The 19093-nt window shown below is 40.8% G+C and overlaps 1 protein-coding gene across 1 annotated transcript in view; it reads right to left on the bottom strand.

The window, feature by feature from the left end:
* ezh2 (enhancer of zeste 2 polycomb repressive complex 2 subunit) overlaps positions 1-19093 on the bottom strand; it is a 91179-nt gene that overhangs the window by 62664 nt on the left and 9422 nt on the right. Inside the window, exon 2 of the mRNA XM_048522206.1 lies at positions 5930-6105. Within this exon, the coding sequence (XP_048378163.1) occupies positions 5930-6046 (117 nt within the window). The 5' untranslated portion in view covers positions 6047-6105. The remainder of the gene's footprint in view (positions 1-5929; positions 6106-19093) is intronic.

Here is a 19093-nt window from a genome sequence, read left to right as displayed (position 1 = left end):
GTCCTGCCAAAGTGAAGACTTTCGCATTTTTGTGTGCCAAACTCCAGCTGCCAGATTACGGTCCACTCATTCAACCAACCTACTGTTAACTTCTGTAACCTTCTGTCCTCCTCACAATTTGCGTTCCTACTTATAAGCAAAAACAAATTGACTCACAAATTCAGTAGGTCTGGCAAACCTGTGCAGTGAAAAATTAAAGTCCAGTCACCCTCCATCAGAACTGAACAGTGCTAGGAAAAGGTAAAATTTTGCTGCAGACCCTTTTTTTGAGAGGCTGGGTATAGTGGTGGTGTCCACGCTGAAGCAAGAGTAGAAATTCTGCTGGGGTCCATTGCCACTTGCTTCTGAAAAACGCTGGGTTTGCTCACTACTTCCAAAGGGCACAAGTAAATTGTTTATTTAAAAAGAAACCTTCACAGATGTAAACACCCATAAACCATATTCAGAAATACAAACTCTTTAACAAAAAAGGTATAAAATGAGACATTACAAATGTTATATTTCCAGAATCACCAATACTCCAGCAGAAGCCTAAGCAATCCTTCAGAGTTCTTTTATGGCCTCTTCACTTTCATATTCCATTCATGTATACAGAAACCCTAGTAACCCATGTAATTTTCTTTAAACCATCTTTTGAAGATGGGGAAGCAATGGCCTAATATATTATTGCTGGACTGTTAATCCAGAGACCAAGATAATGTTCTGGGATCCTGGGTTCAAATCCCACCAAAGATGGTGGAATTTGAATTCAATAAATATCTAGAATTAAAGAATCTGACACTGACCATGAATCCATTGCAGATTGTCAGAAAAGCCTATATGGTTCACTAATGTTCTTTAAGGAAGGAAACTGCCATCCTTACCTAGTTTGGCCTACATGTGACTACAGTCCCACAGCTATGTGGCGGACTCTGAACTGCCCTGTGGGCAATTAGGGCTGGGCAATAAATGCTGCCTAGCCAGCAACACCCCTCAACCCATAAAATGAATTTTAAAAAAAACACCTTTCCTGCTTCCTTCAGATTTCAAAAGTGCACCACTTGTGGCATATCCACACAAAGTGCAGCACTTCACATTTTTATACTGTATTCAGCTGGTCACATTTCCATCCATTTCACCATCCTTACAAATAATCTTAAAACATTTAGTTATCCTAAGCTTGATGCTAGCAGTTTCTTTGATCAGGCTCTGTCTTCTAAAAAGAAAGAAAAAGCAAAATAATTTCCAATAACACTTGTTCAGAATCAATAAGCTGATTTGCCTATGGTTTTCTCTTATTCATGAAAGTGGTAAGGGATAATAAGACAACATTACAAATTCTTCAGTCTGCTAACAATATGTCTCGATCCAAGTTGGGTTAAAAGATCAACAAATCTCTCTAGTTCTTTATTTTTCACTTCCCAACTTTCAGAAATGATAAGCATTTCAGTATGTCGCTCAAAAACTTCCCCTTTATTTAAAAAAAAGAGTAATTGCCCCATTATCTACTTCCTTTCTCAAGAAGTGCATGTAGTACATTTATTACGTTTTTGCATTGTCTGTCTCCAAATGACTATTTTCCCAAACAAACTGCTGATACCTGTTTGAAAAAGGTTTTGGGGTTTGACTTTATCTTGCCTATTAATCTTTCCATGTAACCTTTGTCTCCCATTATAACTTTTTAAACTCCTCCGCTACTTTCTTTAAGCTTCTTGTTTCTAACCAATTTCTTTCCTATGTTTGACATATGCCTGCTTTTTCTGTTCTATTTATGTACAGGTCATTTTTGACCCTTATCACACATCGATTACTTTCATATTATGAACTACCACACTTCTAAACATAAGCTGCTATTCAAAAGCGTGAAAGAGGCCAGACATTTAGGCTGAAATCAGTCCCAGGAAATGCTGGAATTCATCAAGGAAGCAATAACAGGGCACTTTAAGGTCAAAATACAATTAGCAACAGTGTCAAAATAGTTTCACTTTGATAAAACAGTGCAACAGATTCACTTTCCTTTGAAGTTATGACAGCGAGAATGGGCATGCACGCGCACAACAGCCAGAGTGTATGAGCATGGACAGGCGTGCAGGGAGGGAGAGGGAGGGGAGGGAAAGCATATGGACTTTTTAAAAACTGATTTGATATAGCACTACCCAATCACTGCATCTGTCTCACTGCGTCCCACCAGGCCCAGTTGATTCACTGGTCCGAACCTGCTACCTTCTATCAGCCAGGACAGAGGCAGCAGACACTTGGAATACCATCTACAAGGCAGTGTCCAAGGCACACACAACAGCATCTTTGAAATATATCACTACTCCATTACAGTCATTAGGTCACAATCCTGCAACTCTTTAAAAGTAAAGAGATACCCAAACCAAATGGATTGAAGTAGTTTAAGAAACCGCAAGCCACCGGCTCTCCGAAAACAATTAGGGAAGATATTAGGGCTTGTCAGCCATGCTCACATTCCATACAACAACGGAAGTCAGCCTACAACAATGGAAAAGAATTCTAAAGCGCCTATATACGACAAAATAAAACAAAAAGGAGATAAGTTGATCACACTTCAGATTTTGATTAACCTTTCATTAAATTGATTCAAAGAAGTAATTAATGCACAGCACTGAGATTATAGGTACAGCATGGTAGTAACAAAAACAGAAGTTGCTGGAAAAGCTGAACAGGTCTGGCAGCATTGATGAAGAAAAATAGGAGTTAACGTTTCAGGTCCAGCGACCTTTCCTCAGAACTCAGCACGGTAGTACTGTTGCTTGATAGCACTTTAATAATAATAATAATCAGAAGAAGGATAATCATTATTCTGTTTATTACCATTTAGGAACAATCCCAAACGATGTCACGTAGATCTTGGTGTCATTGCTGCAGGGATAAAGCTTAGATTGGGATGCATCTAGTTTTGCAGTTTTTCTTTTATCCCTCAGGATGTGTACATGAGTTGCAAATGAAGTAGATCAGATTGGAAGATTTCCTTTCTTTAGTTCATGAGCTACTGTAATATTTGTTATCCAACATGCATCAAGGTCATGTGGTGCCAGTAAATCAAAAATGCCAGTTAACTCACTGCAGTTGTGGTAACAGTAGGAACCCTGATTTTTGACAGTGTCCCACATGGCAAACTAGTTTTTTTTTTAAAAAGCCCACGGATTTCAAATTTTCCTCCTCTCCTTTTAATATTTCTCCCACTTTATATGTAATGTCCCCAACTCCCATCTGGCCTCTCTTCAAAGATAAATAGGTCCTTCACACACAATGTCTGAGGCCCTTCACAATTTTGTACATTTCAAATTTTTCCACTGTCCCACCTCACCCTCTCCAATCTTTTTCAGAGCTGTTTGGGTTTTGAAAACCCAACAAACATCCTTAAATCATCACAGTACTATCTCTAATACATATTTTCTTTATTGAGGCAAACAGAATCACACAGTACTCAAAGGCTAAAGCCAGCTAATTATATACACAGTTTCAGCATAATCTCACTGTTCTCATATTTCTTTGCCTCTGCTAATAAAGGAAAGATTTTCATATGCTACCTTAACCAACTGATCGATCTACCATGTCTTTGTCTGTCTGACCAATTCATTGGTAACCATCTGCAGTTTACAGCTAACCTCCCAATCATGCACATGGCCAATGTTTGTGCCATCTCTAAACTTGTTGATTATGCACCCCACATTTACATTCAAAATGTTACTATATACCAAACAAATCAGGACCTAGTGTTCAATCTCTGGAACCCCACTGGAAACAGCTTTCCAGTTGCAAAACTACCCATCTAAAATTACCCTTTGTTTCCTACGACTGAACCAAATGTTGCTATAATGCTGAATCTAATACTAAAAGCAACAAAACATGATCTCATAACATTGCAAATAATCAAATGTTTTAGAAACAGCAACCTTGCATAAGTTATTTTTTTCTCTCCACTCACAGCTTAAATTTCTAAAGTGTAGGAAAAGTTTCTTTTACTCACTTACAAGGTATGGACATTACTCATTAAGCTTGCTTTATTATTCAACCTTAATAGCCTGGAGAAGAGGCAGTGGTGAGTTGTCTTGAACTACTGTAGTCCTTGGGGTGTTGGGACACCCATAATGCTATTAGGGTGTTTCAGAATTTTAATTCAGCAGTGAAGGAATGGTAACAGTTCCAAGGAAGGATCATATAGGTGATGGTATCCCTAGGCAACCTCTGCCCTTGTCTTTCTTGATGATATTGCTCATAGGTTTGGCAGGTGCTGGGGGCCCTTTAGGAGGAGACAGACAGATTTCTTAATTAGCAATGGGTTGAAGGATTACGGACAGCAGGCAGGGAATTGGAATGAAAGCTGAGATGAGATAAACCATGACAATTAAATGGCAGAGTAGGCTCAACTGCCTACTCCTGCTCTTAGTTTTTATATTTTTATACTGACGTATTCTTAGTAAATTTCTTCAGTTTATCTTGTGGATGGTACATGCTGCTGCCACTATGCATTGTCTTTAAGGGAGTGAACGTTTAAGGTGGTTGATGGGTTTCAATCAAGATGCTTTGTGCTGGATGGTATCAAGCATCTAGTGTCGAAGATGTCCTCCTTGAGAATTTTCCATTTCACTCCTAATGGTAGCACTGCATGTGGTTAATGGACACTGGGGAGACAGGAGGGTTACTCCCCGCAGAACTCCCTGCTTCTGGCCTTTTCTCATAACCAAAAGTATTTATATCACTGGTGTCAGTTTCTGGTAAATGGTGACACCCAGGACACTACCATTACTGAATTCCCCCACTGACAGTGAACATCAAGGAGTGATAGTTCAATTCTCTCGGAGATGGTCTTTGCCCGGCACTTAAGCAAGTAACTCTGTCATGCATCAGCTCAAGATGTTGCCCAGGTCTTGCTGCATTTGGATAGTCTGTTTCAGTATCTGAGATGCTGCAAATGGTGCTGTTCATTCTATACCTACCAGTCTGTGTGCACATGCCGGTTTGTTTCTTCACTTTCTAAAAGAATTGAAGTTTTGATGAATGATAAAAGTCATTTCCAATATAAATAAAAACACACGATAATGCAGGATAGGAGGCCTGAGTTTTATAAAGTCTGTCATGGCAAAGCTTTAAAAAGGGGCACTTTTTTAAAAAAAGAGCTCACAGGAACTAAGTAATCACAGTAAAAATAAAAGTGGCTGACAGTAAGGTACCTCAAGAGTTAGACAGTCTGTCACCCTAGATCCAAGATAACAGAAGTTGCTTAACACCAAGCACAACTGAGGTTGGAGATATTATGCCTCCCCATAACCACAATTTGAGGCTTATAATTAGGAAGAATAAATTAACAACCACAGAAGAGGTAAACTATGAACCTCGGTAGTTGAGTTCACTTGAGGCCAAATATACAACTGTGTAGGGAGTTCACTGATCAATACAAGCTACATGCTTGTCCTTACTTTTAGCCAGTCATTAGCCTAAAAAATATTATTGTTATATTCTCGACAGGAGTCACTTTCATTTTGTGTTTTAGAGCTAGCTGTCACAAACAAACAGATGATATAAAAGATGGTGGGCTCAAAGTTTAAAAGGATACTGGGCTTCTTGACAAGGAAGGTAGCTGACAAAGTGCAAACTAAATAACAATACTAAATAAAGAAAGAGCTAATGCTCCAAGATCTCAGTTCTTTAAAATCAAATTAGCTGATTATGAAAACGATTACATTGTATTTGCTAAAATTGTTAAATTTACGTTATTTTGCTAAATGCTCACGTCACAGAAGTACAGAAGATTGATACTTCCCCTCTTTCACAGTGGGCAGTCATAATGAATCACTCCATACATTAAATGAAAAGCTACACAAGATTGAATTATTTTAAAAAAAGTAAAAGACCCCATCCCCCAGAAAAATAGCAATTGCAGACCGAACACTTCGTTTACATCAACTCAAACAATTCTTACCTTAACTTCATCTGCTCGTCTAAAGCGTTTCAGCTGTCGAAGACGCATGTATTCAGATTTAACCCGCTTTCGCCAGCAAACTGGTCCTTTTGTAGATTTCTTACCAGTGAAACCCATGGTTTAACAGTCGAGGTACTTTTCAAACTAATATTTGCACTTACAGCCAGCAAAAAATTCTGCAAAAAAAAGTAAACGTATGTCACAACATATATTGCACATTCAAACATCCTCCCCCATTTACTTTTAAAAAAAAATGTCTTGAACCTGGCAGAAGAGTTTTCTTCACACAAGCATATCTGTCATATTGCCTGTGATTATTCCCTGTACTTTGCTTGAAAAAAAAAGTGTGAAAATTCATCATCTGCTGGTTACACAATTACTAGATAAATCAAGTCACCCAGTACTTGTATTTTCTTTAGCACTGGACTTGTTTTTTTGGCCCAGAAATCAAGTTACTTATTATCATCAAGTGAAAATGAACCTGGATACCCATGAAATCATTAATTTTTCTAAATCAACTTGTTTAGATATGTTATTACACACTTCTGGAGCAAGTGGTTCTTGAACCCAGGGTTCCCAATGCTGAGGTAAAGATTCTACCACTGCACCATGATGAAATCACCTATACGGCTCACTCCATCCATCTACGGTCAACCAACGCAGCCTTAGCTCAATCTTCCCGTGTGCCTTTTTAATTCTGACAAGGAGTCTAACTGAGCTTCAAACATTATCTGCTGCTAGACTTGCTTGGTTTCTCCAGCAGTCTCTATGTTTGTTTCAGATTTTCAGCATCAGCGGTTCTTGGCCTTCTTCGGTAGCACACTAACTGCTAGGGTGTTTGTAGCCATACATCAGTTAGCAGGACAGTCATCCTCAAAACAGTGCATGTTATTTTCTGGGTCACGCACTTTCCCCCCAAACCCTCATTAATTCTTTAGCACTTAACATCCATTCTTAATGCACAGAAGTTATATCACTGAAAGAACTGAAAATATTTGTAATGTATTTGAAATCATGCTATGAGTATGTGGCTTTTGTAAACAGCCATTTTTTAAAAAGAGAAATGAAAGTCTCAACAGGTGTTTAATTTTCTTTGATAAGACAAGCGGGGTTGCATGCAGGGAATATGATTTTAGGTAGATAAAAACATTACTTTGTGACAGTCAAGAACTAAGTGAAGAATTATACAAGAGGCATTTTATTTTTCCAAGTTTTCTGTTACATCAATGAAAGATGTGTCATTACTGTGTGGCAGGAAAATGCCAGGAAAAATGTCAATGCCACCAACAACAGTGCCTGAATAAGTAAGTGTATAACCATTACTGAACAATAGATTAAGTTAAAAGAAGAAAAAAAGACACTAAATAAGAAAACAAATTTCCTGAAAGGAAATTAATTCTGGAAAATATTAAAGCGTGTCCTTCAGTGGGCTGACTGATGATCAGGTTTCCACAAATTAAACACTTACCCAGGTTTGCCAGAATAAACTACCAGCAATCTGTTTGCAATTTACTTTCCCAGTTCAATAATTAAGGCTTTTAATAGGTACAAATTGTCATTTCTTCACCATCTTTGACGAGTAAAGATGTGAAATTCAAATACATTTTCTGAAATTTAGCCAGAAACAACCAGAATGCTCAGATTTGTTTAATTTTATTCAAATCTGGATTAAAATCAGTCTCAATCTGTCATATTTTTTCAGCCTTAAAACAGCTCCCAAAGACTAAAAAATACCAACAGGCAGAAAAACAAAGTATGTGAAAAAAATGATTTTTTTTGGGCTGGCAAGATGCAAGGAATGGAATATCACAAGGGGCTATGCACAGCCTCAGCCTTTTATATTCTGCATCAACAACTTAGATGATGGAGCAAAGATGAGACAGCTACATTTTAAGATGGCAAAATTTTATGGGTCAGTATATTGTGAACAGAACGTAAGGAAGATACAGCTGGAAGTTTAAGTGTGAGTAGGCAAAAAAAATTGACCGTTAGATTAGAACATGGAAAAATGAATTTCTTCAATTTAGTGTGAACAAAAACATGTAGTATTACTTAAATGAAAAAAATGATAATTGAGGTGCAGAGAGATTTGGATGTTCTGGCTCATGACTCAGAATTGAAATGGAGGCACAGCAAGCACTTCGGTAGCCACTTATTGCAACATGAACATAAAAGTAAAAGGGGCAATGCTTCAGCTATAGAAGGGATCAGTGAGAGAGATTTACAGCATTTGCTAGAATGAGTAGTTTTATGTGGGAAGACTGGACAGGGTGGACATGTTTCCAGTGAAGCTTTGGAGAGCAGCAGGTGGCTTGAGTTAAGTAAGCAAGTCTTTGAATGGTCGTCGTTGAAAGGAAGGATTTCCTCAGAGTTTGTCAGAAGAGGCAAAGTTTAAAAATTAGTGGTCAGCCTTTTAGGGACAAAACACAGCTGTGCAAGTTTGGAAGTCTATGTTAGAAGGTGGCAGAGAGAAAGGTGGAGAGAAGTTGATTCTTGTTAGACAAAGGAACCAAAAGGTTTATCAGGAATAGGTGTGATGTGGAATTAAAAGCAAATAGATCAGCCACGTGTCAATACACGCTCAAGAGTCGGAACGGTCTCCTTCTGCTCCTAACAAATTTGTCTGCAACGGTGGTCAAGAACTCTATCATCTACCAGAGTGCTGAAGTGGTACTAATTATTCCATTATATTTCCTTTTGAGATTGGTCTGTAGGTTAAGGGAATTATCACCTGGTCAAATAGCCAATTAACCTCAGATACGAAGAACAATATATGCAATACTCAACCAGTTCTGTAAAAATTCTACTAGAATTAGGAGGCAGAACGTCACCCTGACTAACTAAAGTCTACTTGAACATTGCAAAAACTGAACATCCTTCACCCATATTTATAGGAGGCTGCATTGCATCAAAGTTGGTCACATTTCAAAGTGTAGATCACACTTACTCAAATGTATTCATAAAACTAGTTAGATCACAGGCATGGCACAGTTTGACATCCAGTGAGAAAAATCGCAAGTGAGAAACAGGAAATATGCACAGATGCAAGGTCTAGTATAAACTACGTAGTCAGAGAAATAAACACATATCACATTGCACATTTTTTCTTTCTTATCTCAAGATGTGAAAACATTTCTTCAGGTTGATGAAGCCATTAAGACACCATACTTCGGGGAGGTGGTGGTATACTGCAATCAATCAAGCAATCAATCATCAGTGGATTAATAAACCAGAGAATCTAGGCTAATGCATTGTGGACTGGGGTACTAATCCCACCATAGTTAAATTTCACTGCATACTTCGATTTACAAATATGGAATTTAAAAGGCACAGTAGATGCTCATAAAAACCCATCTAGCTATATAATGGTCTTTATGGAATGAAATTTGCCTTTCTTACTTTGTATGGTCCATATGACCCCAGACTCAATGTAGTTGACTGCCCTCTTCACTAGTTTAAGAAATCACGCATTACAGCAAATATGGGATGCACAACAAATACTAGATTGGCAGCAATAATATCACCAAATCAAATATTTTTAAAAAACACAATTGCAACACAATTATAACCTGATCATTCAACAGCACTTTAAAAAGAACTTTTCAGTTTGCTTTACTCGAAAACACTACAACCTAACCCTGGACTCAGTCCCTATTTGTTTTTGTTGCCAAATGAATCTGCAATCACTTGTCACTCCTTGATAACCTCAAGCAATAGGCCAGGTATATCAAATTATTACTGTTGCAGTAGCCACAACATCCCATCTGTTAGCTTCTTTGAACATTCAGATCACAACATCATTACCCTCCAGCTTGCCTTCAGCCTGTTGCAAATCAAGCTCAGTTCAGCAAAGCACAAGCAATTTTTCCCCTCTTGCATTCTACGGCCCGGTGCAGAGATCTGCACCATCTCTCACCATAAAATATAAAGCTTTGAATCAAAGTTGTAAGTGCATCACAGGCGAACTTAAAATAGAAGACACCACATCACAAGAGATATCAGGACGGGTAGAGACAGGTTTGATCAAAGATCTACAACTCAATACAATCCACTGGTCGTTAGGTACATGGGCTACATACTTGGCATAAATTAGTGGGAAGAATGTCCTTTTGGCAGGATTCCAGAATCCTGATAGTGGCTGAATGTCCTTTGTGTTACTTATGCATAGTTGCATGAAAATGGTCTGCTCCACATCTTGACATATTATATAGTTTTTAGGGCAATTCGAAGTAAAGACGACATCTTTCAAGAAAGGAAGTGCTAACCATAGGCCTATGGTGAGCATTAATCTGATTAGCATAGCTTTTGTTAAAATTCACCAATGGGATGTTGGCATTGCCACACAAATTAGTATTTATTGTTTGTCTCTGGTTGATAATGGTGAGCTACCTTCTTGAACTGCTGCAGTCAACTTAGTGGAAGGAATACAACAGTCCCTTTGGGAAGGAGTTGCAGGATTTTGACTCAGCAACTCTGAAGCAATAACAAGATATTTCTGAATCAGGCACCTTGCAGGTGGTTGGTGTTCCCACGTACCTGCTGCCTTTGTCTTTCTAGATGGTTGCAGATGAGAGAGTTTTGAATGTGCTGTCTATGGGGTCTTGTGAAATTTTGCAATGCATCTTGTAGAGTGCACCCATTGGTGCTGAATGTTGGCAGTGGTAAGGATGAACATCTATGGATGTAGTGCCGGTTAAGTTGGTTCCTTTGTCCTGAAATGGTGTTGTTAAAGCTTCACTCATCCAAGTAAGTAGGGTACATGTCACCACATTCTGGACTTAACCTGACTCCCCTAAGCCCGTCCAAGGCACGGGACACGTGCTATACAACTCCTCAGTTGGGCTTGGGACAGCACCGGAGGAACTCAAGCAGAGATGCCCTGGAGCCAAAATGTCTAACTTCCAACAATCACAACTGTGTTCCTCAGTGCTAGGTGTGTCTTTAGGCAAGTCCCACTTGATAGCACTGCTGATGACACCTTGCATCACCTAACCAATTATTCTGCAGGCTACTTTTTATATCTCCTAGCGCATCATCAAGCTGACATGATAAGCAAATGGCTTCAGCCTCAATCATGCAATTACAAATAAAGTGGGGCACAGAGCTATAGAAATCTTTATACGTATTAACCACAGAAAGTAGGCTGGTGGTACTCAGGCAGACAGAAGTGGAACACTTAACAAGCGCAATAAAGTAAGGGAGCTCCCACCCATCCACCTCCTCTAACTTTATACACCAGGGACAAATCAAGGTAAGCTTCTCTCTTTTTTTTAAAACTCTCTGTTTAGGGGATTAGCAGGGATGGCAGTGCAGCTACAGGAATGTTCCTCCTGCATGATGTATGACGTGAGGGACGCCAATAGTGTCCCATCCAAATATGTCTGCAGGAAGTGCACCCAACTGTTGCTCCTCCAAGACCGCGTTAGGGAACTGGAGCAGGAGCTGGATGAACTTCAGATCACTCGGGAGGCAGAGTCAGTGATAGACAAAAGTTACAGGGAAGTAGTTACTCCTAAGCGTGAAGAAAGCTGGGTAACTGTTAGAAGGGGGCAAAAGCTGTCAGTGCAGGGGGCCCCTGTGGTCGTTCTCCTGAAAAACGAGTATACCGTTTTGGATACTGTTGGGGGGACAACTTACCAGGGGCATGCAGTAGGGTGCAGGTCTCTGGTACAGAGTCTGTCCCTCTTGCACAGAAGGTAAGTGGGGGGGATAGGAGGAGAGTGATAGTCATTGGGGACTCAATAGTTAGAGGGACAGATAGAAGGTTTGCCGGGAACAAAAGAGACTCACAGTTGGTGTGTTGCCTCCCAGGTGCCAGGGTCCGTGATGTCTTTGATCGTGTCTTGGGGCTCCTGAAGGGAGCAGGTGACCAGCCCCAAGTTGTGGTCCACATAGGCACCAACGACGTAGGTAGAAAGAGGGACAGGGATGTCAGGCAGGATTTCAGGGAGCCAGGGTGGAAGCTGGGAGCTAGAACAAACAGAGTGGTTATCTCTGGTTTGTTACCCGTGCCACGTGATAGCGAGGCAAAAAAACAGGGAGAGATTTCAGCTGCAGGAACGGTGCAGGAGGGAGGGCTTCAGGTACATGGACAATTGGGGCTCATGCTGGGGAAGGTGGCACCTCTGCAAAACAGGACGGTCTCCACTTGAACCAGAGGGGCACTAATATCCTGGGTGGGAAATTTGCTAGTGCTATTTGGGTGGATTTAAACTAGCTCAGAAGGGGGATGGGAAACTGAGGTGTAGTCCAGTACACAGAAGGATGAGCTTAGGGAGGGCATGGTCAGGACCTCACTGTCACAGGTGTGTGCTGGCAGACAGCAAGCTGGATTGAAGCGTGTCTACTTTAATGCCAGCAGTATCCGGAATAAGGTAGTGAGCTTGCAGCTTGGATAGGTACCTGGGACTTCGATATTGTGGCCATTTCGGAGACATGGATAGAGCAGGGTCAGGAATGGATGTTGCAGGTTCCAGGGTTTAACTCTTTCATTAAGGTCAGGGAAGGTGGTAAAACAGGGGGAGGTGTGGCTTTGTTGGTCAAGGACAGTATAACGGTGGCTGAAAGAACTTTTGATGAGCACTCGTCTACTGAGGTGGTATGGGCTGAGGTTGCCGAGGAAGGTTTATCGACTGAGTCAGTATGGGTGGAAATTAGGAACAGCAAGGGAGCAGTCACCTCACTGGGGGTTTTCTACAGACTCCCAAATAGCAGTAGGGAGATCGAAGAACTCATAGGCCGGCAGATTGTTGAAAAGTGCAAACGTAGCAGAGTGGTTGTTATGGGTAATTTCAACTTTCCCAATATAGATTGGAATTTCCTTAGTGCAGATGGTTTGAATGGAGCTGTTTTTGTCAAGTGTGTTCAGGAGGGTTTCCTTACTCAGTATGTGGACAGGCCAATGAGGGGAGAGGCCATTTTGGATTTGGTGCTCAGCAATGAGCCAGGACAGGTGTCAGATCTCGTGGTGGGAGAACACTTTGGCGACAGTGACCACAACAGCCTCACATTTACCATAGCCATGGAAAGGGAAAGGAGCAGTTACCAGGGGAAGATATTTACCTGGGGTAACGGAAACTATGACACTATCAGACAGGAGTTGGGAAGTACAGATTGGGAGCAATTGTTCCACAGAAAGGGCACAGCAGACATGTGGAGGCTGTTTAAGGAGCAGTTGTTGCAAGTGATGTATAAATTTGTTCCTCTGAGACAGGTAAGAAGGGGTAAGATTAAGGAGCCTTGGATGACAGGTACAGAGGTGCTTCTTGTCAAAAAGAAAAAGGCAGCGGATGTGCGGTGGAGGAAGCAAGGGGCTAGCACAGCTTTAGAGGATTACAGGCTTGCTCGGAAGGAGCTCAAAGGAGGACTGAGGGCCAGGAGGGGGCACGAGAAAGGTTTGGCAGGAAGGATTAGGGAGAACCCATAGGCATTTTACTCATATGTGAAGAATAAGAGAATGATCAGGGAGAAGGTAGGGACGATCAGGGATAGCGTAGGGAACTTGTGCGTGGAGTCTAAGCAGATAGGGGGAAGCTCGAAATGATTTCAGTAAATATGTTGTCGTTAAAACTGAAATCACATCACAGAATCCGTTACTAAGTGTGCAGAGGACTGCCTGCTAGCCGAAGAGTTTAATCCAAAATGTTCCCCAATGAGAAACCATGGATGAACCAGGAGATCTACTCCATACCAAAGTTCAGGGCTGAGGTATACAGCTCAAGCAACCCTGACTTAACAGGAACTCCAGGTATGACCTTTGTAAGTGCAGAGATGTCAACAAGCAATATCAAACTAAGTTTGAGACCCACACCAACTACACAGACTTGTGGCAAGGCTTACATGACGTAAGAGGCAGCAAAGCGCAATCAAACAGAATGTGGGCAACAGTACATCCCTAACCAATGAGCTAAATGCATTCTATGCACACTTTGAGCAGAAGGTCAATGAAACAATCACCTACTCCAACAGCCTTGGATGCACTTGTACCCACGGTCACCGCTGCAGACATTAGATCGGCTTGAGAGCAAACCCACGGAAGGCACTGCCCAAATGGAGTCCCCAGCCATGCACTCAGATCCTATCTGGGCCAGCTGGCAGGAGTATTTGCTCTCCTTGTTACACAATCTTTAAAGTCCCTACCTGTTTCAAGGAGGCCAAGATTATCCCAGTGCCAAAGTAAAATTATGCAGCATGCCTCAATGACAACTGCCTAGTGGCTCTGACCTCCATAATTGTGAAGAGCTTTGAGGGGTCAGTTACGGCTGACATCAATTCCAAACCGTAACCTTTCAAAATTCACCTACCAGTGCAAGAGATCCACAGCAGACAGCATGTCTCTAGCCCCTGGAACATCTTGATAACAATGCCTAGGTTAGGCTCCTAGTTATTGACTATAATTCCACCTTCAACAACACGATTCCAAACAAACCCATCTCTAAACTGAAACCTGGTTCTCAGCTCCTCTCTGTAATTAGAATCCCAACTTTCTTTGGTCTATGGATCAAATCAGTAAGAATAAGCAATAACACCTCCTCCACCATAATCTTCAAAACCAGTGCCTCACAAGGGAGCATACTCCACTCCCTACTATACTCCTTGTACACTCATGACTGTGTGGCCAAATTCCACCCTAACTTCATTAACAAGTCTGTTGACAACATTGATTGTTTGATTTATTGTCACGTGTACCAGAACAGTGAAAAGCTTTGTTTACAAGCAGTACAGGGAGATCACAGCAAACAAAGGATGCACAGATCAAAAAGGCTTTGAGGCACACAGGCTAGATTATTTGAGGCAACAGTCCATTCAAAACCATCTTAGGGTGGATCTCAAACGAGACAGAAAAAAGAAAGACTGAGTGCTTGGCAGTTTAGTAAAGAGTACTCAGTAAAGATAGTAATCTCGCCATCAATGTCAACAAAACAAAGGAGCCAGTCACTGGCTTCATGAAGTAGGGCTCTTTGGTGGTGGGGGGGGTTGGCGGCAGTTACATCCCTGACTGAATCAATGACGCTCAGGTGGAGATGGCTGAAAGCATCAAGTTCCTGGAAACAATGCTCACTAACAATCTGCCCTGGTCCATCCACGTCGAACAATGGTCAAGAATCTTCAAGGGGCGGTGTGGACTTGTTGGGCTGAAGGGCCTGTTTCCACACTGTAGGTAATCTAATCTAAAAAAAGCACAACACCTCTACTTCCAAATTTTGTTAGCCGCCTGGGGGACATCCACAAGGACTCTTAGCAACTTTTATAGATGCACAATAGAAAGCATTCCATCTGGATGCAGTGTCATTTGGCAACTGTCCTTCCCAAGACCACAAAAAATTAGAAAGCTGTGACCACAATCTAGTCCATTACAGAAACCAGCCTTCCATCCATTGACACCATCTATACTTTCCACTGCCTGGAGAAAGCAACCAACCCTAATCAAAGACCCCTACCACTCTGGTTATGCTCTCTTCTGTCCGCCAGAAGATATAGAAGTTTGCATACACGTATGAATAGATTCAAGAATAACTTCTTCCCCACTTAGACTTCTGAATGGACCTCTCATTTTAAAGTTTAACGCTGATCTCACTCTCCACGTGCCTTCTCTGCAGCTGTAAAATTGTCATTCTTCTCTAATCTATTACCCTATGCACCTTGTGCGTAATGATCTGCCTATACTGCAAGCAAAACAAAAAGCTTTTCACTGTACCTAGGTACACGTGACAATAATAAATTAGAGTTGCTAAGTTCAGCTCTTATAGATTCAGACATGGTAGCATGTCTAGACTAATGAGTGACACCATACAACATCTATAGCTTCTACCAGCAACACTTTAGGTGAATAGACCAGCAATATCTATCGGACACCTGGATACTAAATTGTTTTCAATGTGCAATTCTCACAGACTTCCAATGTGAAGAAACCTGCAAGTAGCAGTAGAAGTATCTCAATTGTTTGACCAAATCCCACCGTGTAAAAACAGTCATGGACAATTTAGAACATAAAAAGGAACATCTAGTCATACATGCCCATACAGGCAATCTATACATTCATGAATGCAGTGACCAATAAGTACAAATGCTGCTGCAAACACCACCAGGCAGGTCATTACTCTTGTGCAGCATTTTTATAGCTGCCTGGCAATGCTGAGCAACAGATCAAATGGATATGAAATGAGAAGCAATAGAACTGTACATTGAAGGTAACTACAGACATACATACCTGTATTGACCTCGAGACCTCACATTGCCAAGCATTCACACTAGATGGGTAACCAGAACAAAATCACAGGTATTCCACAATAGTCACAAGCTACATCAGGAAGGCGCATCCTGAAGATTTCTGGTTCAGTTAGATGCTAGCTTGTGGTAGGCTGGGAATAAGAGCTCAAGCGCAGCACATACCTTCTCCAATTTGATGTGGGACACAGACAGAAAAGGACAATTCCTTTGCTTTCAGAGAATTTAATCAGACCATTTTACTGTATATTTGACAGTGTTATTAATTGCACCGCTGAAGTGCTTCCGCTTAAGTGAATTTACAATGTGGCAATATTTCAAATAAGTATTACTCATGGTCATATAGTAACACTAAAGATTCAACCAAATAATGAAAAGCATTTCTACACCTCAAATCAAGTGCAGTGCAGGTAGGATATGACATAGATTAGTAATCGTTCAATCAATCAAATCAGTCTGATTTTGCATTATCGTTCACAGTCAATTGTGGAACTGTGTCTCACACTTTATTATCACCATCATCAATCTCTTGCAAATAGACCCAAGGCTGGACCAGTGTTCAGCAGACTGAGAATTTTTATAGGTTTAACAAGAAAGGGGAATGAAGCTTCATGTAAATTAGGTCACACGCACAGTTTACAATTATCTCAAGTTCACAGTGGGTAGAATGACAAAGGTCAGCTGGAAGTGTATTAGAATGGTGCAAAAAGTCAAGGGCAAAGAAATCTGTAGCTGGGCAGAGCTCAATGATTCAGAGGTGACAACAGGCAAGCTTGACGAAGGCACCAATAATCAATTAAATACTCATCTCAGGTTCAAACAGGGGGTCAAAATTACAAACAGTATGGCTCTATTTCAAAGCAGAAAACTGATGAGTTGGCGGCTTGGGAGCAGAATTTATGACAGTTGCCAAAAACATGGTTGCAGTTTTCTGGATATTCGATAATATTCACAATAAAAGGCAATTTAAGATTAGAAATAGATATAAAAACAGCATTCGCCCTTTCATCAGTACAAGCAGAAATCCCAGATAGGCATGTAAATTTTCCTTCTGCTGTTAAACATCAAAATAAAGAGCATTCATTTTTTTTTGTTCTTTCCAGTCTGACTAGAGGATATTCAGCAGTTTCTTTTTATTTCCAAGAGATTTCAGGTAGACACAAAGACCTTATGCCACATGATAGACTGCTTAAGTGGAAAAACACAGAAAATAGGTATAGGAGTAGGCCATTCGGCCCACTGAACCTGCATCATCATTCAACATGATCACGGCGGATCATGCAATTTCAGCATCCCACTCCCACTTTCTCTCGATACCCCTTAATCTCGTTAGCCTCAAGGACCACATCCAGCTCCCTCTTGAATGTACATAATGAACTGCTCCCAACAGCTATGTGGTAGAGAACTCCATACGTTCACAACTCTGCGTGAAGAAATTCTTCCTCATTTCAGTCCCGATCAGCTTACCTCTTATTCTTAGGCTATGACCCCTAGTTCTGGAGTTCCCAACATAGTGAACGTTCTTTCTGCGTCTAGTCTGTCCAGGATTTTATTTGTTTCTATCAAATTCCACCCCCTATTTGTATTCAGTGAGTACAAGCACAGTTGATCCAGTCTTTCTCCATATGTTGAACCTGCCAACCTCAGAACCAGGCTAAATATAAGTGCTTTGTACCTGCCCTTCTGTTAGAAAAAAAATCTATGGTCGGCACCACTGTTTAACCAACGGAATGCAAAATGAAAAACAAAAATAACCAGTATGCTAAATAAATGAATAAATCAACGTTAAGCATAAAATTCAATCTTTCCTTTGATGCTACTGAAGACTGACATTATTAAATATTCTTAAGTCAACAGAACAAGACAGAAAATACCAGGTTGATCTTCTTACACTGCAAAGTCAGAGACTATTCCAGCTGCGCTGAACAAGGTATCAGGTTTTAAGCATGAAACTGGACAGCCAGCATCACATTCCCATAGTTAGTGCTATTCTACACAGATGTTCCAATTCCAGCAACTATACAAGAGTTAACACACTTCTAAAATATTCTATAATTTTTAACAACTGATACTGCAAGAATAATCGATAAGACCATAAGACGTAGGAGTGGAAGGCCATTCAGCTCATCGAGTCCACTCCGCCATTTAATCATGTCTGATGGGCATTTCAACTTCACTTCCCTGCACTCTCCTTGTAGACCTTAATTCCTTGCAAGATCAAGAATTTATCAATCTCCGCCTTGAAGACATTTAATGTCCCGGCCTCCACTGCGCTCCATGGCAATGAATTCCACTCTCTGGCTGAAGAAATGTCTCCTCATTTCCATTTTAAATTTACCCCCTCTAATTCTAAGGCTGTGCCCACAGGTCCTAGTCTCCCCGCCTAATGGAAACAACTTCCCAGCGTCCAGTCTTTCTAAGCCATACATTATCTTGTAAGTTTCTATTAGATCTCCCCTCAACTTTCTAAACTCTAATGAATACAATCCCAGGATCCTCAGCTTTTCATCATACGTTAAGCCTACCATTTCAGGGATCATCCGTGTGAATCTCCGCTGGACACGCTCCAGTGCCAGTATGTCTTTCCTGAAGTGTCAGGCCCAAAATTGCACACAGATAAGTATGTAACTAAAGCTAAAAGATATAAAGGTCACTGTTGTAAGCTGGAAAAATGCAGCAGACAATTTACAAACAGCAAGGAGAAACAATCATGGATGTGAGTTTGCTCGCTGAGCAGGAAGGTTTGTTTTCAGACGTTTCGTCACCATTCTAGGTAACATCATCAGTGAGCCTCTGATGAATCGTTGGTGTTATGTCCCGCTTTCTATTTCTCAAAACTCGCTAGAAACAATCGTTTTTAGTGAGGTTGATCAAGTTTTAAAAGTTAGCCAGGACATTAGAATTAGCTCTTTTTTTGGGAACTGTGCATGGGATCCT

The sequence above is a fragment of the Stegostoma tigrinum genome, chromosome 2 (genome assembly GCF_030684315.1).
Source record: "Stegostoma tigrinum isolate sSteTig4 chromosome 2, sSteTig4.hap1, whole genome shotgun sequence".
NCBI lineage: Eukaryota > Metazoa > Chordata > Chondrichthyes > Orectolobiformes > Stegostomatidae > Stegostoma > Stegostoma tigrinum.
This window is presented reverse-complemented; position numbering and strand designations above follow the sequence as displayed.